At 47.5% G+C, this 19221-nt stretch overlaps 2 protein-coding genes across 2 annotated transcripts in view; one reads left to right on the top strand and one right to left on the bottom strand.

Annotated features, from left to right (window-relative positions):
- LOC142589638 (deoxycytidylate deaminase) overlaps nt 1-19221 on the top strand; it is a 254325-nt gene that overhangs the window by 1107 nt on the left and 233997 nt on the right. The gene's annotated exons all lie outside the window — the stretch shown is intronic.
- Nucleotides 1-19221, bottom strand: part of LOC142589632 (lysosomal alpha-mannosidase-like) — a 20445-nt gene extending 1224 nt beyond the window's left edge. Inside the window, exons 1-15 of the mRNA XM_075701147.1 lie at nt 19106-19221; nt 18375-18596; nt 17995-18055; nt 17005-17044; nt 15691-15760; nt 14759-14878; nt 13605-13721; nt 13048-13174; nt 11918-11997; nt 9635-9823; nt 6070-6188; nt 4199-4306; nt 2580-2769; nt 1290-1520; nt 214-366 (exon numbers count right to left, since the gene is read on the bottom strand). Of these exons, the coding sequence (XP_075557262.1) occupies nt 214-366; nt 1290-1520; nt 2580-2769; nt 4199-4306; nt 6070-6188; nt 9635-9823; nt 11918-11997; nt 13048-13174; nt 13605-13721; nt 14759-14878; nt 15691-15760; nt 17005-17044; nt 17995-18055; nt 18375-18596; nt 19106-19189 (1911 nt within the window). The 5' untranslated portion in view covers nt 19190-19221. The remainder of the gene's footprint in view (nt 1-213; nt 367-1289; nt 1521-2579; nt 2770-4198; nt 4307-6069; nt 6189-9634; nt 9824-11917; nt 11998-13047; nt 13175-13604; nt 13722-14758; nt 14879-15690; nt 15761-17004; nt 17045-17994; nt 18056-18374; nt 18597-19105) is intronic.

Genomic DNA, 19221 nt, shown 5'->3' with positions numbered 1-19221 from the left:
CTTCATGTGCGATAAGGTTATTGCGCGCAATATGTCTGTCGAGTTAAGAGCGCTTCTAGAGGATTTCTGCATTCGTTCAGCGGTAAAGGATCTGGCCGAAACCGCAGTAACAGTCGGTGCTGAGGGTCGAATCGCGGAATCCGAATGACGTACAAAGATAGACGTTGCACGTGGTATATGGGAAGGCAGGTGGATCTCTATGTGTATACTCACGTGCAGAGGCACGGCCACGTCCGCCACGGGCGTCTCGCGGGGCACGACGGCTGGCTGCATGTACTCCAGCCGGAAGAGCACCCTCTTGGGCTCGTGCTGCTGCAGCGTGAGCAGCTGCACGCCGCGCGGCAGAGCAGCGCCCAGGCCGCGGAACTGCGAGCGCGCACACCACGGCGGCAGTACACGTGCGCAGTTAGTGCACTTCGCGATGAGAGCTGCACGGTGACTGTGATCGATACGGATTCTGTTTACCGGGTCCCGAAGCGACAGCACTAGAGATAAGGGGCCGAGTCGATCAAGGCCGATAAAGCATTCCTCGTAAACGATTACTCACGTTGTTTCGTGGCAGTACGGTGAGCATTAGAAAAGTTCAAAGTTGGAATGATTAAAATTTGCCATCGTAACTTTAGCGCCAGTGCGTCAGTGAGAGGTCACAGATTTCGAAGTTTTTTTTTTTTTTTTTGCATCCGTATTCGGGTTATCGTGGGTGAATATATGTTTTTCGCACGCCTTCCCTCCGTGAGAGCTGCGAGAGAGGGCTACGTCGGGAGGGGAGCATGGCAGCCGCTGTTGGTGCCGGAGCTTGCCCCGGTGAAGACAGGTTGCATCGAACTGTTTTGTATGTAAAGTCACCTACGCTACCGCTACAGATGTGCTGGTTATAACGACTTTGTTCTCTACAGAATTACCCGATGAAACAACAAGCGCTCTCTAAACGTCCTCACTTCAACAAATACACGCCAGCGATCGCATCATTACTTTAATAAAGCGAATATTTTTGTAGAAGCCTACGGCTATTCGCTTGCATTGACGATCATCGTCGATGGCTTGATTCTCCAGTTTTCTTACATCCCTAAGGGTATAGGGGTGTAAACCAGCACCGTTAAGAAGGTAACAACATTTCTCTTCTTCTCTCTATCCCCGCGCAGAGTATGACAGGTATACAGTAGTCAACTCCAGCAGGCCGACCTCTCTGCTATTTCAAGTACACTTATTTCTCTCTGCAAAGTGCAAAGCGCCTTCTCAGAGTGCACATTTATCGGCGAACAGAAGCGTGGCGGGGTGCGCCCACTCACGTTGCGCGTCTCAATCGTGCGCGTCTGCGGCGTGATTCCCTCGGAGAAGGCCAGCACGGGAGCCATGACGAGGCCGTTGGCCAGCTGCCGGACGCGCCCCGCGGCCACGTCCATGGCGCCCAGGTGGAGCAGGTGGCGGCCGCGCACCACGAGACCCTTGCGGTCGACGCCCAGGTCGTTCAGGGACTGCACCACCCCTTTGCCGTCGTGGCCCATGAAGCGCCGGTGGATCTGTGGCCGATATCGAGCGAGAATGTGAACTTGTCAGGGGAATCGCTGCGAAGGAACACCTTGAAGGAAAGCCCTAAGAGGATGCTAAAGAGAATCACATCAGTTTAGACTGGTAAAGTATTCTTTCGTAGCTGTGTTTTCATTAACCTTGTAGTGAGAGGTCTAGCGTTACAGTGATAAAAATTAAGGTAAAAAATTGCAACTTTTTTTTTAAATTTCGCCCCTCAATGTGACGTCGTGGATTTCAATATATCTCTTCGTATTTTGGCCGTTCTCGCTCAGTAAAACTTCTTAATACTTGCTGAGGTTTACTGTTTGTCTCTTTCAGAATAGAATGTAGCCGTAGCCCATCTTGTGGTCTAAAAAAAACTAACCAGGCATAAGCAGACGCCGTCGAAATCGCTGACGTCATAGCGAGCTGATGCGGCTCCTTATTTTTTTCTTTTTGGTGTACCAAGCCGCTTCTCACATTAAGAGTCACTTGTTCTGGTATTGTGAACGGTCAGTTAACTAACATAACATTACAATTTCCCCCTCCTTAGTGTCCTTTAAGTGATGCCCATAAAGTGCGATGGCTGGCCCGATGACAGCGTTCACGGGGAAGATAAAGGCGCCACGAAGACGACAATTATGCGTAACACGCGACTTGTTCTAGCGCCAACTTCTTGGCTAGTTCTCCGTTGAAGGTACATGCCAGTGTTTTGAACTCACCATCATCATCGGGACGACAACGAACATTCATAGTGACGGCGTGGGCAGACGACCTTAGCTAATATTTCAATACGGCGGATTGGTACAGGTCAGAAACAAATGAGCATACAATCATTGGCCCACATCCAATCTGAGATGATGAATTAATTCCAAGAACATAGCAAGCCGCAAGGTATCTCGAAGCCAGAAGTACGAAGCTTAGACAAGCTATAGCTTAGCTTAGGCTCAGGCGCCGTATACTGCCCGCGCGCGCACCCGCTAGCACCTGGTTTCTCCGCAGCATTTCCCAGCACGAAACTGTATACGCGTAACGCTGCAGTGCTTTGACTATTATATGCCACTGCACACCATGAGCTCGATGGTTCCGGACTGGTGAGCGGTGCCACCTTGCGGACGGTCAGGCAGCACGCTCATCTGGAGCGACCTCTTCCTGTCGCGCACGTAGATCCAGGACACTACCGGGTAGTAGTTGGACTGCACCAGGTGGCGCTCGCGCCGGTTCTTGTCGCTCACGTCCCACGGTCTCGTCGCATTAGCGCTGCGTCAAAAAAAAAAAAAGAGCGGTATAAAAATTTTCTCAGCAAGGCTTTAAATTACCGGAATGTATCGCCAAACGCAAGATATCCCGGTACTAGTAGACTCGCGTTAGTTTGATACTTGCGGGACCGCAAGGTTGGCTCGCACCCGCCGTGGTTGCTCAGTGGCTATGGTGTTGGGCTGCTGAGCATGAGGTCGCGGGATCGAATCCCGGCCGCGGCGGCCGCATTTCGATGGGGGCGAAATGCGAAAACACCCGTGTACTTAGATTCAGGTGCACGTTAAAGAACCCCAGGTAGTCGAAATTTCCGGAGTCCTCCACTACGGCGTGCCTCATAATCAGAAAGTGGTTTTGGCACGTAAAACCCCATAATTAAAAAAAAAATTAAGGTTGGCTCGAAATATCTGAAGGGTCGAAATATCCGAAGGGTTGAAATATCTGAAAGGTCAAAATATCCTAAAGGTCGAAATATCCGAAAAATCGAAATATCCCAAAGGTCGAAATATCCGAAAGGTTGGAGAGAAAGAGGGGGTTAGATGGGTGTAGGTGAGCGCACGTCTACTCCGCTAGCTCAGCCGTGCGCCGCCGCGCCCTATCTTGGAGGTGATCTCCGTCTGTGGCAAAGTCTGGGGCTCGTGTGCCATTTCTTCGTGCGCGCCAAGCCCTGGAGCTCGCGTAATCTCGGGTTTCGGTGACGCGTTGAACGGAGACGCAGCAGGAGCGTTCGCTTATCCCTCTGTTTGCGCTCTCCATCATGTCAGCGTTTTGAAAGCGTGCGTTTGCGGGCATCGCTAGTGAGATCGCTTCGTGCTAGCCTGTGCGCGCGGGACAACGTGATTTTTTAAAAATTTAATTAGTATGCGAATGTTTCCGAGTAAAACTACGAACCTTACTTCGTGCAAGTATGTATACTTCGCTATCACAATCAATCCTTTCGGGCCAGACTACAATTTTTTTTCGATACTGCCGGCTGCATGCTGGAAGCCAAGACACGGAAGGTCGCACAATCTAAAAGAAAAATCGCTCATTAGGAACACCCTTTAAAGAGCAAGCAAACAAAAACGCAATACTGCAGAAAAGAGAGAGGGAGAGAGAACCGCAGGAGCGCAGTGTGTGGACTCTTACGCAACATCTTTAAACATCTGCAACATTTTTAAACGCAAAAGAAAGTGGGGGGAAGGTGTACTACGCTATAGTGCAGTTTTGAAGTGCGCGTATGTTCAATATGACACACATGTATAAAATTGAAAGATAGGCACACAACGCGAGAAGGCAAGTACTTCGACTAAATGTGAGACAATTCCTTACAATTGTCATGACTCTGGTTAAGTTCTAAAACGCAACCGTACCAGAGTGAAAAAGAAAAGTTAGCAGAGGCATGATGTATCAACAAACGAATCGCTCTCGTTTAGGCAATTCTCGTACTCACGCTCGTGGCATTGTCTGTTTGCCGTTAGAATCCGTGTAGAAGACGCCGTAGTTGGTCAGGTTAGACTTGAAGCGAGTTACCACGTCGTAACCGAGCTTCGACGGGGGTCTGCAATAAGTTGAAAACAGCCTTTTACGAGCCTTGAACGAACACGGTACGCAACTAATGTCGGATTCGATTTGTTGTCCCCGACTGCCCGGGGCTGCTCGTGATGCTCATTTCAGTCAATAAGCATCGGTGTATACGTAACGTGTCGTGCTGTCCTGGGCAGTGCTGAACGACAGATGAATGAAACATCGCGTAGGCTATTGAGTGCAATTGTTTTGATGAGTTACCACTAAAAGTGCCAAAATGGAAAGATATGTGTGTGTGTGTGTGTGTGTGTGTGTGTGTGTGGCCGGTCACGTGGTGGAGCTGTAGAGGCAGAGAGGGAGTGAGAGAGCTTACAAGAGCATGTTGCATGTTTGTGTGTATAAATGCATGTAGTTCGACCGATGGCGATCTGCTCCGGATCACCGTCAGTCGCACTTCGCTTCTCCAAGAGGCAGGAAGTGTGTCGAGAGAGCTCAGCAACAACATTTTGCAATGTGGTGAAAGTCGTTTAAGTCATGGATCCGGGACCTCAAAGAGGTGCGAAGTAATGATAACGTATTTCTCTTGCATTTACCGCTAAATCGCCGCTGAATTTTCTGTGCTCCAGTAAATACATTACCGCCGAAATTCGTTCGGTTATCAATCCGTCTACCGAAGGCCTTTCTTGGTATGTTGCAATAAAAACACAAGCAAGTGCACTGATTGTACGCGGTTACGTATAGTTTAGAATTAGATCGTATTTTTAACAACTGAAAGGAACATTTAGCTCTAGACCGACTCCAATGCCGCCTATTCAAATACATGTAAAATGCAGAATTGCCTTTCTGACATAACCCCTTGGCGGACTTTAATGAAATCTGTTGCATTTGAGAGAGTAAGTTAAATTATAGCGACTGCTGGAAGAGATATCTTAATTTAGGGCTTGAATTCTATAACAAAGATTGCCGAAGATCGGAAACTTCATCCGTTAGAACATCCAATGCAGATAAATGCGATATATAAATTTATTTCTTACGTGAATTTGTTGAAATGTTTATGAGGGTTCTGCAAAAGTTCTAATAACATATTGGTGGTGTACTTAGAGTCATGTATAATACATGAATTTTATGCGCTTTCGATGCACTATTAGATGCAATGTACAGAATTTTCACATCATTTTTCTTTGATGAGTTGCAACCTAGATTGTTTTCTTTCTGAAGATTTGCAATTTTCAATAGTTTCTATAAAGAAAGGCTGATTTAATGAAAAATCCGCTTGCAACATTCACTAGATTATAGCTTTTTACTTGAAATGGGGGGGGGGGGGCAACAAACTTCATCAAATTCGGTACGGTGGTTGCCGAGAAAAACGATTTCTCCATCCACATATATTCATATAGGTGCCCCCAGCTCAAAGCTTTAGCTTGGGCCCAACTCCGATGCGGCCCATTCAAGTACATGTAAAACGGAAAAACGCTTTTCTGAAATAACACCTGAACCGATTTTAATGAAATGTGTTAAATTTGAGGAGAAAATTAAATTATATTGACTGTTGGAAGCGGAATTTCGATTTAGGACATCAATCTTGTTAAAAGAATTTTAAATAATTCGCAAGTTCGAAAAAAAAATAGACGCACGAAGTTTATAAATTCATAACTATATAACTATAAATATAACTATAAATTCATCAAGAAGAGAAAACGAATTCTCCTTTTACATGTATATAGATAGGAGTAGCTGAGCTAAAGCTTCCTCTTAAGGGTAATTGACATTTAGTGGCACACGTTTCGTAGGCCTCACGAGGTAGGGATGGGTCCGACGATCCAGTCGAACTCGATGTAGTCCTGGTCTACGTAGAGCCTGATGACCTGGCTCAGCCATGGGTTGAACCACTGGTGGATTTCCTGCACGATGGTGCTCTGCGCAGAAGCGCAAATGGCAAAACGTTCATTCGTCCACAGTCTGACCCACCGAATGTCCAATGGATTGGTCGAACGCACGCCCCTGCCTTGTGTGGGAGCGAGGCAGTGTGAGCGACTGTGCCCGAAAAACTGGTTATGCTTGGCACAAATAAATGTTCTGTGGAAATCCACTATAGGCGGATGCAGTTTCGTGAGTGCCTCGTAAACATATCTTCGTTTTGGCACGTAAAGCCCCAGAATTCAAGTTTCGTGAAAGGTAAAAATTGTCATTCATTAGGGAGTGCGCGGAGTAGTGTCCCTGTACGATAGCCATATATGTAGCAACATTAGCGCGAAGCAACAAATGAAGCCCATCCGGGCTTCTCTTTAAGAAAACTTCCCAGATGAAGCAAGGCTTCGAATTGTGCAAGTTGGTTCATTGTTAACTGGGGAGAACGCAGCGCAAGAAAGACACGGCCAAAGAAAGAGTGCACAGTGGACACTGGACAGCGTTCATCCAATGTGATGCGGCTTCTTTATCCGTCTTTTCCCGCCTGGCGTTCTCCCCAGATGAAGGAAATTTTGCACTGGTCCACGAATCTAACTCGGGACTAACGACCAACGACTTTTGAGGGCTGTCGCTATATATCAAGAGAGATAACCAGGAGGTTGTTACGCGCTATGTGTTCCTAGTTTTACGACCGACCGACCGACCGACCGACCGACCGACCGAACCGACCGAACCGACCGACCGACCGACCGACCGACCGACCGACCGACCGACCGACCGACCGACCGACCGACCGACCGACCGACCGACCGACCGACCGACCGACCGACCGACCGACCGACCGACCGACCGACCGACCGACCGACCGACCGACCGACCGACCGACCGACCGACCGACCGACCGACCGACCGACCGACCGACCGACCGACCGACCGACCGACCGACCGACCGACCGACCGACCGACCGACCGACCGACCGACCGACCGACCGACCGACCGACCGACCGACCGACCGACCGACCGACCGACCGACCGACCGACCGACCGACCGACCGACCGACCGACCGACCGACCGACCGACCGACCGACCGACCGACCGACCGACCGACCGACCGACCGACCGACCGACCGACCGACCGACCGACCGACCGACCGACCGACCGACCGACCGACCGACCGACCGACCGACCGACCGACCGACCGACCGACCGACCGACCGACCGACCGACCGACCGACCGACCGACCGACCGACCGACCGACCGACCGACCGACCGACCGACCGACCGACCGACCGACCGACCGACCGACCGACCGACCGACCGACCGACCGACCGACCGACCGACCGACCGACCGACCGACCGACCGACCGACCGACCGACCGACCGACCGACCGACCGACCGACCGACCGACCGACCGACCGACCGACCGACCGACCGACCGACCGACCGACCGACCGACCGACCGACCGACCGACCGACCGACCGACCGACCGACCGACCGACCGACCGACCGACCGACCGACCGACCGACCGACCCTGCTTGGTTCATTGATTTAGCGGCGTAATGCTCGTAGTGCTAGATACGACAAACCGCTTTCTTGAAGAAAGTCGGGAAACGGGGCAGGCTGTAAACCATTTGCACATACCTGTCTTGCTCGTTCGCGTGTGATATACATAGCCGACTCGCGATAACTAAAAATTCCGATCGACTCGAATGAACCACAGAACATTGGTTGGTAAGCCAGCTTTTTTATGTATTTACTTTGGGAACATTGTCAGTTAATTCAGATATTTTAGTTTCCCGAGGCGCCATGCGAGATGACTGCAAATGGTTGATGAGAGGGTACTCCTAAACGTGAATAGTGAAAATACATTTGGTATCCAAGTGGCTGCGCGGGCTCGAGGGTGCCTTCACGATATGGCATCACTTTTTCAACGACCGGATCAAGGCATTCGTTTTTATGATTACTCCCAGTTCTCTTTTGAATATTGGAACAGTTCAACCTTCTGACAATTCAAATAAACGTATGACATTCTGAATAGTTCAGATTGACGTTATTCAGCCACAGTTTCCATAATGGGCGCTTTTCTTGTCACGATAAGGTTCCGCAGTACTGTGGTGGTCCGCCTTCTTCTCTTTGAGCCAATAAAAAAGGCCGTTTCGGCCTTCTATGCCAATTAAAGCAGGCAGGAAGTGCGAACTTGAAAAAAATTTGAGGAATTTAACAATCTCCAGGATGACATTAAGGTGAAAGACAGAGCGAGTTGCTTAGTCGTTCATGTTGAAATTTTTGCAGCGGTCACAGTTGGACAAAGGACAAAGAAAGTACACGGGACATGCGCCGACTGTCAACTGACTTTTACTCGGAAACACACGAACAAAGAAAGCTAACAGCACGTACGAAATAATTGAAGCCTTTCATATGAGACAAAAAAAAAAGGGGGGAAGGGTGCGTGAGTCAACTATCAGTGCAGCTCTGGGATGGAGAATTTGGATATTTAGTCAGCACGTGCGGCGGCCGAAGGTATAGAGTGCCACTGGTGCGCACGGCTTTGATAGCTCACCTTCAAATTTGCAGCCGTTCTGGCGCTTCATGTGTCTTAGTTAGGTGCTGTTAGTTTCCCTTCTTTGTGTGTTTCCGAAAAAAAATCAATGGAGGATCGCGCATGTCCTGTGTAATTTCGTTGTCCTTCGGCTGAGCACTGCGTGAACTCCAAAATGGCCCCACAGAATAGCAATGTGGCATTGGATTAGTTTAGGGGGTGGGAAGGATAAGGGTAAAAGTCAGACGTGATTGGTTGTCATATAGAGCCACGCGAGGCAGACAGTGAAGCCAGGTAAAGCATAGGGATAACCAATCATTCCCTGTTGGAAAAGACCAATTTGTCCCTTACCTTGATCGTGTATCATTATGTGGGCTTATATGGGAAAAAAGCAGGTTTTCGTGCAGAGTCCTATTCGAGCATAGGAACCGAACGTATGCGGCACACGGGATTTTTCTATGGAGGTATTTCTTGTTTAAATGCATAAATAATAGAGAAAAGGAAACTCACATCTACCGTATTATGCATGCGGTGCTCTACTTTGCGCTACCGCGGGGGGCATTCAAGTATGCTTCAAAAATGCCATAGTCATAAGCGGGGCTGGATAACAGCACCGGCGATAATCTTGCAGACACACGCAAATACCTACGGAGGAGAATGACAGGAGCGCATCATCTGCTGGTAAAGTTTCGAACGCGTAAACTGCCTAAGCTGTGCGACCGGCTCCCACCCGCGGCTATTAGTCATATCGCCCACTTTGATTGTGCTTGCCATCTTGCCTATCTTCTTTACACTTAAGAAAATAACATATTGGTACTGTTCTTTTCTTCTGTGCTTTTTGTGGCTTCGTTATCTGTTTGCCTCGTGTGGTTGTAGTCGACTTAACGTGAATTTAGGGGGGCGTTACCGTTACGAGACGGCAGGTGGCGTTCCCGCGGAACTCCTCGGCAGCGGCTTCTTTGGGCGCGAACAGGACGTGGCCGTACTCAGAGCTGTAGCCGGCGAACGTCTGCTCCAGGGCCACGTGCTGGTTCTGGCCCAGGAGCACGACTTTCTTCAACAGGCAGCTGCCGGAGTCCACCGCCACACTGTACCACTGTTCGAGCGCATGCCATACAGCTTTTATAAGAAGAATACGCACGGTAGAGGTTGTACTGTAGAGAAAATCGCAGTACAGCTAAATGTAAGAGGCCTTTACGTCAAATGTCAAAGGCCACAGTAGAGCTAAAGGTCGAAGGCCTTCATCAAAGGCCTGTCGATGGGTTGTAGAGGATGCAAGCAGCTTACAATTAAATTGCCATGTATGGCAGTAAGATGCAAGCAGGGTCAACGAGAAAAAGTATCTAACGTCGAAGCTTCAATGAAAATCTAACAACATATATATGTTTATCTGGTTGATGACCTGTGCAAAAAAAGAAGAACAAGATGAAACGAAAATTGAAGTGCATTGAAGTTGAGATGTTCCTCTCCACAATTTCTGAGTCGTAACAAGCAGTTTGAATAAAGTACAGATCGGCAACTAACGACATATCATGTTTTATTATTCTTTTATTTAAAATACCTTACATGCCCTATGGGGGCACTGTGTAAGGGGTGTTACAAAATCAAAGCATAAATAAAAGAGAGTAAGCAGCCTTCTGAAGTCTAGTACAAAAGATACGTCTCAATGCAGGGCTCATCAACATTACTAGAAAGGTCAAAACATGAAAAAGGTAAAAATGAAGTAACAAAATGCCACAAAGGTACAGTTCAAGGAAAGAACACGAGTAAAATTTAACGTAAGGCACTAATACTAGAAAGTAAAATACAGGAAAAATGAACAGATCAAGGAGTACAATGCTTCAAGCGATGTTTCGGGAAAAAGACGGAACATAGCAATAATATATACAGGGCATACAAGCTTGAACACGTGACGCAGCATAGCATACCAATTCATAAGAGCGAGATAGCAATGCATCAACAGAAATAAAAACATCGCAAGAAGTTCGAAGCACATTGCCAAGTGCAAGAAACAAGATAAAGTGATTTGTAAGCGCTATTACGAGAAATGCTCGTGTAGAAGATGACGAAGTTTATTTTTTTATCTGACTCGGAAGCAATGTGATCAGGCAGATTGTTCCACAAGCGAATGGCCGTAGGGAGTGCGGAAAAGTTAAAAGAGTGTGCCGTACCGTACATGCGCGCAAAGCTTAAGTAGTTATTTAATTGGCGAGACGTGTTTGAGGCGATCTAGATATGCAGTGTGGATTGTGTGGCATTATAAACATATTTGTGAAACAAGGATAACAGAGCAATATTACGGCGTATTACGGCGAATAACTAAAGGCTGGAGGAAATGATCGAGTTTCATTTGCGTTACGTTGGAGTGGTGGCTATAATTACGCGAGATGAAACGGGCAGCTCGGTTCTGGACTGATTCGAGCATGTCGATTAAGTAGGTAGGATGTGGGGACCGAATGGATGATGCATACTCGAGCTGTGGACGAACAAATGTCCGATAGGCCAATTTCCGGATGTTGGAAGGTGAATTACTCAGATTACGACGTAGGTGACCTAATGTCCTTGAAGCTTTTGCGCAGATGGCTGCAATGTGGTCTGTCCAGGAGAAGTTTTAGGTTAGGTGAACACCCAAATATTTATATGATACTGTATGTAACAATTCTTTATTATTGACGTTGTATGAAAAACGTGAGTTGTCACGCTTACGGCTAAAAGAAATTATGTGACATTTTGATACCTTTAAAGCCATATACTGTTAATTACGCTAACTTTATTATAAGTGAGCTTTAGTGCATGACTTAATTTGCAGTTAAGAAATTGTCCTGTCGTGTGCGCTGTTTGTAAACACGAACTATTACCAACTAAAGCTCACTGTGAGGTGTTAGCTAAAAATGCAAAATTTCACTGACGTGACTTTTTTTTTACTCAAAATGTGACTCAAACGCAGGACACTTTTCCGGAGTATAGCTCTGTGTCGACGATTGGCAAAGGTTGCTACTTGCGATCATTCGAAAACTTGTTGTACTTACGACTCTTGAGGGGAAGCTTTAACTCGGAGCTCCTATCTGAATACGTGGGAACGGAGAAAGAGTTCTCATTGGCAGCCGCGGGACCGGTATTGTGGAAGTTTATTGCATTTATAACACGAAGTTTAGATTTAGTGACTATATGAGTAGATAAAGTACGTTACCTTGTTCTTGAGAACGTAGTCAGTGCCGGCAGAGAGTTCACGTTCACTTGCCTTAATTTGCTGTCTCAAGAATGTAGCTCCTGGACATACGAAGACAAAGAAAGAAGACGAAAGCGAAAATTGTCGTCCACCATATTGCAGCGCAAAGTTACAAAAAAAAAAAGAACTCACTACGGGTTTCTGAGAAAGAAAGCTTCACAGGCCGAGGAAAATTATTCTAGGTCCGGGGGATTGAACACGAAACCAACGGCTTTCCGGGGCGCTTGCTCAGCCACCTGAGCTAATGAGGAGGCTAGCAGATCACCGAGCGAGGCCGAAATTATCGGCTACTAGAATATGCAATATTAGTTCTGCAGAAGCCCGCAAGGTGGAGGAAGGCTCATGAAAGAAATAAAAAATTGCTTCAACAGGTAACCCCCCCCCCCCTTTTTTTTTTCTGAGAAACCCGTATTGAAAGTTCTTTATAGTTTGGTACTGCAGTCTGTTAGATGACAATTATTTCTTTCATGAACCTTCTTCCACCTTGCAGGGTTGCTCCGCAGAACTGACTTGCTAAAAAATAATATGAAAAAAAAACATATTTATTGAATCTCACGAAGCCGTCAGAAAGACTTTATTGTGCGGTGAGGGAAAAAGCATCGCTTGTACATAAGCACACATTGTACTGTGTTTTCGAATCATTAAGCCGGAGTTAGCAGTATGCTGCGAGACAGTTCCGCTTGCCTTCGGCAATTTCACTGTCTACTGCTCGAGCTAATGCGTGCGACTCAATGTCCACGTGGCAATATCCAATTTTCTTTCTTTTTTTCCTTTTGATCGGTAAGGAGGCAGGCTCATGATAAGTGGTTCACTGCGCTATTGCTTTCAAGTACCTATTCAACAGATAAAACCCGAATTTTAGAGACAGTGCCACACCGTGCTCTGATCCTACTGGAACGCTTAAACCTGCCACGGTGACTCAGCAGCGCAGCAAGAGATCGTTGTTTGGGTGCCATACCTCAGGCTGTCGAAATTAACCAGGAACCCTACACTACGGCCTCCCTCATACACACTGTGAAGTTTCGGGATGTTAAACCAACTTAAACCCCCTACTTTTGATTTGGTTTGGAGCAACACCGCGCGGTGCTCACCGCGGAACCGCTGCACGAGGAAAGTGGTGACCCCTAGTGGAGGTACGGTGGCGAGGAACACGAGGTCGTGGAACGATGTGCTGTTTCTCTCGGGAATGTGGAACAGCGCGTGCTGGATGGGAATTATCTGCGATGCGTCAGAATTAGGGATGGAGCAAACAAACAGATTAACGAATGAACGAACAAGCACGCACGCACGCACGCACGCACGCACGCACGCACGCACGCACGCACGCACGCACGCACGCACGCACGCACGCACGCACGCACGCACGCACGCACGCACGCACGCACGCACACACACACACACACACACACACACACACACACACACACACACACACACACACAAACACACACACAAACTAACTAATTAATTAATTAACTAATTAACTAACTAACTAACTGACTAGCTAACTAACTAACTAGCCAGCGAACGAACGAACGAACGCAACAAGCCGGTATCCTCGCAGACTCTTGTGAGCTATTAGTCGGACATATTAGGAAGCGACGTGTTCTCAGACGTGTAATTCCGCAGCGTTCTTTGCTGACATCACCTCGGAGGGTACAAAGGCTCTCTGGTCGTTGACGACACGGTATCCACTCGTGGCGACGGGGAAACGAACGTGGGTCTTCACCATGATGCTCTGTGGGTTGTACACCGACACAAAGAACTGCGAATAGCGCAAGCAATAAGAAAATAAAACACGTCGTCATCGAAGAATCATCCCAGAACTGCGCGAATCCTTAGCAAACTGCAGCACTTTTGTGGCAACAAATGTTCTTTTTCAGCGGTGTGGGTTAGCTTTGCCGCATGATAAGCTATCTAGCAGCGATGCATCCTTTACAGGTGAAGTGCTCGAAAAAGACGCCAGAAGGTTCTGGTTTTGTTCAGACGCGTGATGAACCGTTGTCTTTGTGTGCGTGGCATCTTTTGCGACGAGCTTTGAATCTTCTACCCTTATCACACAGGAATATTTAGAGTCATTTGCATCGAATACACTCGCATTGAATGTAATTACTCTGCTGCTAAACGGCGATATCTAACGTCATTAGCGGAAAACGACTTCTGCAAGTGAATGAGTACGCTGCACTCATTAGAATGTGTTTCTGTACCAAATGAGTACTGTCGCCGAAGAGTGCTCACGAAGAAATAAAAGAACAGAAAGTAAATAATTGGTTATAACAATTATTGTGTTTTCATTTTAAAGTATTTGGTTATTTTTTGGAACAAAACGCTCGAAACGTATATTCATTACCTTCGTCGCACTCTGCTATGTCGGCCATGTATCGTTTTGACCAATTATTGGATTTCTGCCTGGCTCCCGTCTTGTCGCAACCTAATATGTGCAACTCCCTCTTAAATCTTGACAAAGTTTTTAATTTCTGGTTAAACACTACCAAGCTAAAGGTAGTTTTTATTAAACACGCATCCATTTAAGAACATTTTGCACATACACTAACTTTTATGTGGCATATAGTCTTCGACGCATCGCGATTTCTATCGTCGTTGTTCGATTATTAGGTGATCCCCACTCTGCTTCCTCGCTGTTTGCTTAAAGTGTTTTTTTTTTTCTTTTTGTTCGTGGCATTCATTACCATTAGTGTCCTGTGTTCTCCTTCTCTTTACGTGATAGCTGATGCCAGTGTTACCCCTCCCTCCTTGTTCACACTGATTCAATTTTTCGTTTATGTATTCACGGAGCCCTACCCTCTCAAGACTCTCCGACGGCGGACATTCGCTTTGGTTGAGCGTCCGGCAGAATTTGGGGTAGAGCAGCCGTTTTGACCCGATGCTGGAGAGGTTGTCGATAGCCTTAGCGACGATTTCCTGCGAAACAATTCCGTGCGTGAGAAAACATTCTTTTTAAATAAAAGGTCGTTGTAGCTAACGCCTCTAGTGCCGCACCCTATGCTATCCATAACTGTGCTTGGTACCAGCAGAGTTAGTAAGATTACTTACTAAGCAAGGTAGTCACTGTTACTATTGGGTCTCCCGGACACGAACTTTCGAGCTGATAACCCATATAACGGGCTAGCTATGATGTATTGTAGGGTGGGCTGTGTATGGGCTATAGGCTAGGAACTTTGCATCCGGTAGTGCGAACTGCGTTTGCAATTGGTGGCTGAGACTTGTTAGTAACAGTGACTATGCATTATTCAGTCGGTATTGTTACTAACTATGCCGCTACCGACTGCCGTCATACCAAGGTGGTGACTAGTGTGCAACTACACTCTAAAAACAATTGCACCCTTTGGGGTGTATATCTGCCCCACAACAATAATTGTCATCTGTCTTGCTTGCGTATACTTTCTTGAAAACGCTGCACTCGATACTTTTCTGTCGAGAATGCTCTGTCAAGCTGACAACGCCCATGCCGTTCGTGACGTGGAAGAATCGGGTTCGCAGCGTTAAAGAAAGAAATGAGGGCAAGACAGATGACGATTATCGTTGCGCGGCAAATGTACACCCCAAAGGGTGCAACTGTTTTTAGAATGTAGACGCGTGGTAACTACAAAGACCTCGTGGCCGCCGCAGGGCTGACTTCCTCAGCTCTAAAGCGATCGCTTCCCTCCCTTGTGAACACGCAAGAAGAGCTTGTCGTACACCGATGAATCCTGGGAAATTTGTGGCAAACTCACCTCACAGCCGTCGAGAGCTTTGCTGATGCGTTGGGTGAACTCGGCGACGACCTCGCTGCTGCTCGTTCCCCTGTCGGGTGCGTAGCGTGCGTGTCAGCAAGGCTACGAGCGGAGCTGTGAAACAGCTGAGCGTGACAGTTAAATATGCTCGAAATGTGGCGATGCTAAAGAAGTACACTAAACGTAAACATTAAATCTCTTTAGTGAAATATTCTTTCGAAACATTGTTTGATTTCCTTTGGCGGGAAAGGGTCGATTATTAGTGGGAGGGGGGGGGGGAAGCGAAGGTCCGTAATACACCGGCATTTAATTTGGCGCCTAAGACCCCGAGCAAGTGACGATGCGTGGTGTCAGAGATATTGAGGTGTTAGCGTGCACTTATACCGTTATTGTGGAGAGAAATTTCACCAAAGCAACCAAGTTGACCATTCGCTTCGTTTAGAATGCAATGTAATTCCTCTCTTTAAGTAAGCAATTGACTAATCCCGAGCAAATTCTGTCAAATTAATGGTGTCAAAAGTAGGCAGTGTGGGAATATCAAAAGTCACGTCTAAAATCGCCTTTTGCTTCCGCGTCTTTTCTTGCTTGATTACACTAAGCGATTCTGGCATATTCGGTGAAGAAGCCTGCATGAACTCTGACAATTTAACTGAATATTTACGGTTCTTTAAGCATAAGGCAGTGTTAAACGCCAAATCAGTCTCAACGAATAGATTACCCGGTTGATAACCTTCCTCATAGTGCTGTGCAGGGGAAAAAAAGACCCATGATTGCCCTATAAAAAGCCAGTATTCCCACATCCGGATATGACCTTATTGGGATCTAATATAACAACTCTTACGTTCGGATATATCATATGAAACTGTGGATATTTGAGTTATGGGCCGTATGGACTCTTTAATAGGGAAACAGTGGATAAAACCAAAACCATACTTCCCAGTTTTCGGTGCGCCAATCGGTGCACCACCCGTTGCAGCCGAGTCGTCACTGTGTGGTATCATATCGTTCGCGACCTTATCACGGATGCGGGACAATTTTGTATTGGTAAAGTCTACAAAATGTGCAAGATGAAGTTCTGTAGTATTTATCAGTTAGCTGTAATTATATTTTGCGTGCAAAAATCAGCTAGCCTCGGCTAGGAGCTGCCGTAATACGTGACGTCACAGAAAGCTGCTTCGGGAATTCTAAAGTGGCGTACGCCACCCGTCACTTTGATAGATGTGTTTCTTACACTCCACACATCTCCTGCCTGAAAAAATAAAAAGGTGTTTCTTTTTTAAATTTGTGAGCTGTGTTCCATTATTGGAGTCTTACGTGATACCGTCGTGGTGTTGTGCCATGGCGATCGCCATTTCTGCAAAACAAACGAAGATTAAGAAAGAAAGTCGCACTTTCGCCCGAATGCATCGATTGCGATAGCAAATTCTTAGACAGCTATAGGGAGTAAGGTTATCGACCGTATAAATGGCCGTAAACATTCGCTTACGAACTAAATTCGCAAGCACGGTGTCACGCGCGCACGGGCAAGCATGAACAGATCTCACTAGGAGATCGCGGGCACTCGCTGTCAGAACGATGGCGTGCTGAAGAGCGGCAGCAGCGGCGAGAGAGCGCCACGAGCTGCCTCTAGCTTCAACGCATCTCTGGAACTTGAGAGTACGCGACCTCCAACTCCATAGGCGCGCGAGGACACAGCGCACCTGTAGCCACAAGCCATCTCGGCTGGCCATCTGGGCTCGCAGCAACGGCCACGCTAGCATTGAGGACGCCTGCTTAAAGCTCTTTAAACTTCGTAAAGTATAGTGCCACGCTTTGTAGAATGCCGCCGCCTCCTCGCGCGCTCGGGCCGAGGCCGCGTCGCTATTGGCCTAATAGCATCACGTGGGCCCTCGCGCCGTGCATCAGCGCCATTTTTGCTCGAATAGCGTCTACGGAGCCGGGAGGAGCGCATGTTGGCGCCGTTGGGGCTTTATACGGAACATCACAACGACGGCGACGGGGGAAGTTCGCCTGGCGTGTCCCTGTAATTGCTATCGCAATAAAACTCTTTTTTTTAAACGAGCAATTGACGTGGGCACTTATGACTTCTTTGAAGGTGCGAGGCCCGAAAGCGTGACTTTTTCTTTTCTTTTGCAAAATCGGCCATTGTTTACTACCGCGTTCTCCGGTTTCCGTATAGGAATTTTTTTTTACTTTACAAATCTGGAAGAGGCGCCGTTCTTTAATTAATGTTACTTTATTTATTTATGAAGACCGCAGATATCGTAAAAAGCAAAAGGCAAAAAACGGCAGCAACTCACGCACCTAGATTTTGTATCTTGGCTCCTTCATTCAAGTTGAGTAATGCCGTCACCTGGCGGCAGACCTGCGAAACGGCGGCAGAAATAGCGCTGACCAATGATAAAAAAACACGAGACAAAAAATACGCGCTTAGCTGACAGCATTCAGTTATTTCTTAAATTGAAGAGCTTAGCTTTCTTTGTTAACCGACCGACACGTTTTACGATAAAATGACTGCTGGAAGGTTAAGCGAAACGTCCGCAATAATCCCTCCAACCTCCAGTCGCGATGATGATGTAATAGCAATGTCAGTGGTGTTTGTGCGAGCGGATAGAATTTTCGCGTTTTTAGTTATAACGTGTATATCTCAACAAACCGTGTGGCAGCGTGGTCTCTACGCCTACCTGCAGGAAATTCGACGCGTGGCGTATGTGGTACTTGAGCTGCGGCCGGTTGCTGTAGAATCCCGTCCACCACTCGTAGTCGCGGTCAGAGTACGGCATGAAGTCGCCGCCGTACGAGAGCGCGCTCTCCGAGCCTCCCTTCTTGCGTCGGAACCACTGCTCGTGCACCGACCGGAGGTAACACTCGGGCGTCGAGTAGAACGCGTTGTACCGGCTGCCGTTCTGCGCCGTGGGAGCGAGTTATATATGAAGCCATGGGACTCGGCATTTGAAGCTGATTTGAGCTCTCGTTTGCGCACACTGTTGCGGAAATTGTTAGGGAGTCTTTGGGAACTTTAGCACTATAGGGATCGAGGTGAGGAGTTGGACGCGCTGGGAATCACATTTGAAGCCATGCGATTGGAGCAGACATTTACGCATATTCTCTTCTATAGGCTATTATAAGAAGTCTTAAACTTTTACAAATAAGGGACCAAGGAGCGAGTTGGGACGCGCTGAGGTCCAACGTTTGAAAACAATCTGAGCAGGCAGTTACCCGGATAGGGAGGACCACGTTGGGCCATATGGCAAGTTGACTACATAAAGGGAGATTGAGTTAGTTCAAGTTAAAGGGTTCAGCACTTGTGTATAAAGAACACTACGTAAGTATGGTACTGCAACTGTTGTCTGTCAAGTATTTTGACTCATCTATACTCCCTTGAACCGAAGTTCAACAACTCGGTGCTTCTCACCACTGAGTTGATGGTGTCGATGAGCTGGTCCATTTGCGAGTACCACACGGTGGCATTGGTGTAGGCGAAGTCGTCGCCGAACATAACGATGCGTTGCTGCGTCTGGTAGCCACGAC

The sequence above is a fragment of the Dermacentor variabilis genome, chromosome 8 (assembly GCF_050947875.1).
Source record: "Dermacentor variabilis isolate Ectoservices chromosome 8, ASM5094787v1, whole genome shotgun sequence".
In the NCBI taxonomy this organism is placed as follows: domain Eukaryota; kingdom Metazoa; phylum Arthropoda; class Arachnida; order Ixodida; family Ixodidae; genus Dermacentor; species Dermacentor variabilis.
The sequence above is the reverse complement of the archived record's forward strand: the minus strand, read 5'-3'. Positions and strand labels throughout refer to the sequence as shown.